The sequence below is a fragment of the Sinocyclocheilus grahami genome, unplaced genomic scaffold (genome assembly GCF_001515645.1).
Source record: "Sinocyclocheilus grahami isolate Dianchi unplaced genomic scaffold, SAMN03320097.WGS_v1.1 scaffold251.1, whole genome shotgun sequence".
NCBI classification, from domain to species: domain Eukaryota; kingdom Metazoa; phylum Chordata; class Actinopteri; order Cypriniformes; family Cyprinidae; genus Sinocyclocheilus; species Sinocyclocheilus grahami.
The window spans coordinates 306,714-312,337 of record NW_015505430.1 but is presented as its reverse complement, the minus strand read 5'-3'; the positions used below and the strand labels follow the sequence as shown (position 1 = coordinate 312,337).

The window sequence follows — 5,624 nt, the reverse complement described above, 5'->3', positions numbered from 1 at the left end:
GTTGCCGATGTCGTAGTTTCTCTCCGCCGGGCTGAGTTTGCGGGAGAAGGCGGCACATGGATGGAGTTTGGGTGGAGTCCCCTGCTGCTGCGAAAGCACCGCTCCTACCCCCGTAGGGGAAGCGTCCGACTCTACCAAGAATGGTTTGTTGGGGTCTGGGTGGACGAGGAGCGGTGCCGAGGTCAAGGAGTTCTTTAGTGTTTCAAAGGCCTCCGTGGCAGTTGGTGACCAGGACAGGGATTTGGGCTTATCTCACAGCATACTGGTGAGCGGACTGGTTATGGAACTGTAATGGTAGATGAATCTCCGATAAAAGTTTGCGAAACCCAGGAACCTTTGCAGTTCTTTGACGGTGGTGGGAACTGGCCAGTTTTGGATGGCATCAACCTTTCTCTCGTCCATCTGGATACCCCCGTCGTTGATGACATATCCAAGGAACTGCATTGAGGACTGATGGAATGAACATTTCTCAGCTTTAAGGAACAGATTGAATTCACTTTTTTCAGGACCTCCGCAACGTGGTGGCGATGTTTGGCCAAGCTCCGGGAGTAGATTAGGATGTCATCAATATAGATGAGGACGAACCAGTGTAGATACTCCCGGAGCACCTCATGCATGAAGTCCTGGAATACGGAGGGGGCATTTACTAGTCCATACGGCATGACAAGATACTCGTAGTGCCCAGTAGGGGTCACGAAGGCAGTCTTCCACTCGTCCCCCTCACGTATCCGGATGAGGTTGTACGCATTGCGGAGGTCTAACTTGGTGATGACGGTGGCTCCACGGAGATGTTCCAATGCTGCTGGGACGAGAGGAAGTGGATAGCGGAACTTGATGGTACTCTTGTTTAGAACCCGGTAATCAATGCAAGGCCTCAAACCCCCGTCCTTCTTGGCCACGAAGAAGAAGCTGGAAGCAGCAGGGGACGTGGAAGGGCGGATATAGCCTTGATGTAAAGCTTCCTCGATATACTCCTCCATGGCCTGTTCAGGGAGTGACAAGGGATAAATCCTTCCATGGAGCACTGGCTCACCCGGAATCAGATCTATGGCACAGTCCCATGGCAGGTGCGGAGGTAACTGGGAGGCTTTCTTCGGGCAGAATACGTCACTGAAGGGGGCATAACAGGCTGGGACATCTACTGACTGTTTCTATATCGGGATTTCGATAGACGTGGAGCAGAGTGTGAGGGCTTTGGAGTGCGGAGGTGATGGCTGAGGAAGGTGAGGGAAACAGTCAGGAAAACAGGTTCTCCCCCACTTCAGGACCTCACCAGTTCTCCAGGAGATGGTAGGATCATGTTGCACCAACCAAGGGCACCCTAGGATCACATCAGCGGTGGAATCCTCCAGAACCAGGAGATGAAGTGCTTCCTCATGCAATTGTCCAACTTGTAAGTGAAGAGGACCTACACGGTGGCGCACATGTTTCCGGCTGAGTTGTTTTCCAGTCACCGACTGGACCTGATAAGTGGTCTGGGTGGTCGTGGTCGGGAGATTGAGTTGGCGGCAAGTTCCCGGCTGACCCAGAGTCGAGGAGGGCATGTACTGGAAGGGAGATACCGGCGGCAGTAAGTTTTACAACAGAGGTGAGGGGCTGCATATTAACTATTGATGGTTTAATAACACTCACCATAGGCCGTGGCGGGCGAATAGGGCATGCCGCGATCACATGCCCTCCAGCTCCACAGTACAAACACAAGCTCTGGCTCAGCCGTCTCTGCCGCTCCCAAGGGGAGAGTCGAGTGCCATCCACTAGCATGGGTTCCTGACCTGGTTCTGGGGGGCTGATGGTGTCTGGCTGATGGAGGAGGGGAGTGCATGGTGAGAGGTGAGGTTCCGTAATGCAAGATTGCATGCGATTAGCGCAGTGGATGGATAGCTGGATAAACCGTTCCAAGCCATAGGAATCCTCGTATGCTGCGAGCTGAAGTTGCACTCTCGGCTCAAGTCCCAGCCGGTAGGTGGTCATAAGTGCACGCTCATTCCAGCCGCTGGCTGCTGCGAGGGTTCTGAACCTGAGGGCGTAATCAGTTAAAGACAGAGATCCTTGACGGAGATGATATAATTGATCACAAACAGAGGTATCGCCCACGGCTTTACCAAAGACCTCTCAGAAATGTGCAATGAAATTATCAAGGGATTCAGTCACTGTACCAGCTTGGGACCAGATGTTCTCTGCCCATTGAAGTGCCCACCCCATCAGCAAGGATATGACGAATGCTATCTTGGCGCTTTCCGTTGCGTATAGCTGAGGCTGCTGCGTCAGTGCGAGCGAACACTGCAGCAGAAATCTGTTGCACTCCTCCGCCAAGCCAGAGAAGGGCACTGGTCGGGCCATGGGACTGTTAAGTATTGTCGTGGAAGAGGGAGCGGTGGTGGTGACGGGTGGAACCAGTTGTGTGACAATGGCAGGGGTGAGTATCCTTTTGAGGGCATCCACGATCTCCTGGAACGGGTCGGGAGCACTCATATTGGTGACTCCTTTTAGGTCCAATCTTCTGTTATGGAAGGAGACTCACACAGAGGGTTAGAGAGATACAATGATATTTATTTTCAGCAAGTGAAGCAGAGGGTACGGGCAGGTGAGTATAAAGCTAGTTCGGAAGTCCTAGTATGGGGATTCCCAGGAGATCGTGGAAGGGAGACAGAGGATAGCACACACCTCAGACAATGAGTGACGGGGTATCCACGGAGCAAGGGACTGGAACGAATACTGGAGGAAACACTGGAGGTAAGTACAACTGGTAGGTAAGTCTTTCAATGAATCTTACGGATATCAGAGAGAGAGAGTCCACTTCGTTGGAACGAGATCGGACACTGGAGTGGTGTGAGGTGTGTGCTTATGAATGGGAGCTGAGGGTGATTGTTAATCCGTGACAGGTGCGTGTGATCAGAACTCAGGTGATGGTGTTTGCTGTGATTGTGAGGTGGCTGAGCCTGGCCGATCTGTGACAGTAGGTGGTGACAAATCTATTAATTTTTTTATGAGTGAGTCATTTCTGAATCTGAATTTTAAAAATACTGAAGGATACTGAATCAAAAACAAAACAAAAAAAAGTGTTCACGATCGAAGCAAAGTCTTTATTAATTTTCTTACAATACTAGTAAGAGACTCTAGGAAGAGTCTTTAAGCATTATAAGCTTTTACCCAACAAATGACTACAAAAATTATTTTCAAATGTAACCAAATTTAACCATGAATTCTATAAAATTCATATACAAGTGCTTTTTATGCCTTTATGTTAATCTCTACATGATTATTTGTACATATATTTGTACTGGCAATAATTTATTTGTTCTATCACATTACTATTTAGGTGATTTGATAAAAGCTGAAAGATAACAATCAAAAGCGACTAGACAAAGCACCTAACAATTTACACTGTTCATTATACATTCACCTAGTTTAGCTTAATGTTTAAAAATGTTTTAAATGTTATTTGTCAATAACTTACGTACAGTCAGTGTGCTTATTTGTATTGATTTTATTTCAGTGCAGTTGGTTTAGCTTTAATATTATGTCATTATTGGTGGAGCCCATTTACACTATCTTACCTGGGACCCCACAAACCCACTGGCTGGTCCTGAGCTCATCACATTTACATGATCCTCTAACATTTGACAAATACTTCTAACCAGCAACCCACTTTCACTCACCTTATCATTTCATTGTGCGTGCGTCATTGTTGTGTCAGTTATCTTTGAATCAGAACTCTGCAGGCTTCCTGTCATGGTAATTATAAATGAAATTTGATGGACAGAAAATGACACACAGTGTATTCAGGCAAGCGAGAAGGCGCCCGTAAACACAGATCTAATTAAAGACACAATATTGCATGCACTGTTTTGTGATTGCAAGTTACAAATTTGTCTCCACGAGTTAGCTAACGACTGTCCTCATTTGGAAAAATATTAGTCAAATAATATTTATTAATAGGGAATCTAAAAATGTTTTCTGTTACGGTTATGTTAGGGAAGTAAAAATTCAATACTTGACTAAACAATAATTGATCAAAAGTGAGAGTAAAAACTTTTATACTGATATATACATTTTCTTGATAAATGCTTTTTCTAAATGATTTTAAACTTTTTTTTTTATCAAGAAATTTAATCGTATCGCTATGTCCAAAAATATTAACCAGCACAACTGTTTTCAACATTACTATTCATAAGAAATGTTTCTTGAATCCAAATCAGCATATTAGAATGATCTGAAGGATCATGTGACACTGAAGACTGGAGTAATGGCAGCTCAAAATTAAGCTTTACATTACATTTTAAAATATATTCAAATAGAAACATTTTAATTTGTAATAATATTTTACAATGTTACTCTAAAAAAATACTGCATTTTTGATCAAATAAACACAGCCTTGACGAGCATAGGGGACTTCTAAAATGTTACAACCCCAAATTTTTGAACGATATGTAGATTTATAATATAAACAAATTACTGCAACTGTCTTTCAAATATATTAAAAATTAATGTCTCAAGGGAGTTGGTCTGTGGTATTTATAATTAGCTTTATATATAAACAATAAACATTTGTGGTCAGGTTGTGATTCAGTTGTTAACTACATTGTGGCAACCAGTACCTGTGTGCATGTCTTTATTTTTCTTGTCTCTTTGCATTATTATGCATCTCTGTGGGTATTTTGTTGACATGTCTTTTCAGTATTATTATTTATTATATATTTTTTTATTGTCTGTTGGCTGACAGGAGAAACTAAAAGAGAGAGAATGTTTTTTCATCAAGTTAATTTTTCTGTCTGTCGGAGCAATGGTGGGAATGAGGTCAAAGAGGAGGAGAGATAGAGATGAAACAGAAGTGGAGAGCTGAAAGGGGTTAAACTCTGGGGGCGATGCGAGTAAATCAGACAAGAAGTTCATGTCTTTTCAGTATTATTATTCATTATATTTTTTTTTTTATTGTCTGTTGGCTGACAGAGGAGAAACTAAAAGAGAGAGAATGTTTTTTCATCAAGTTAATTTTTCTGTCTGTCGGAGCAATGGTGGGAATGAGGTCAAAGAGGAGGAGAGATAGAGATGAAACAGAAGTGGAGAGCTGAAAGGGGTTAAACTCTGGGGGCGATGCGAGTAAATCAGACAAGAAGTTTTGGGATATCTTGAAGACGAAAGTAGAGTGGTGGGGAGACGGAGAGAGAGTGGGATAAGAGAGGGATGTGACACATTTAGGTCACGCTGATGTAATGGCCATTCAGCTGAACAAGTGACAGAAACCACAGGAAAGAGGAGGGGAAGGACATAGTAGTGGACACGAGTTAAAGACTGGAGCACTGAGATAGCAGAAATCATACAGAACATGCTAGATGGACAGATGGAGTCGTGTGTGGAACAAGTTGTATATTGAGTGCAACAGTGTTATGAGATATTTTCTTAAGTGCAGGTATTTCATATTTCATTCACATTTAAATTTGACGATGTCACATTTAGCAGGAAACTGATTTGAACTTCTCTAATATTTTGCTGTATTGAGCTTGGCAACTGAAGTGACAAGAATGTGAATTGTGATTTATGACCAGTGAGAGACAGTGACAACTACACTCCCCTGCACAAAAAAAAAAAAAAAAAAAAAAAAAAAAAAAAAAAAAAACACGGGT

General features: G+C 43.3%; 2 protein-coding genes across 2 annotated transcripts in view; one reads left to right on the top strand and one right to left on the bottom strand.

The window, feature by feature from the left end:
- Positions 1-5,624, top strand: part of LOC107598385 (ephrin type-B receptor 5-like) — a 43,005-nt gene that overhangs the window by 12,748 nt on the left and 24,633 nt on the right. The window lies entirely within an intron of this gene.
- On the bottom strand, positions 253-980 carry LOC107598443 (RNA-directed DNA polymerase homolog). Its single transcript, XM_016289780.1, has 2 exons — positions 498-980; positions 253-450 (listed from the first exon to the last, which is right to left on the bottom strand). Exons 1-2 carry the CDS (start codon positions 978-980, stop codon positions 253-255), a joined length of 681 nt encoding a protein of 226 aa, XP_016145266.1.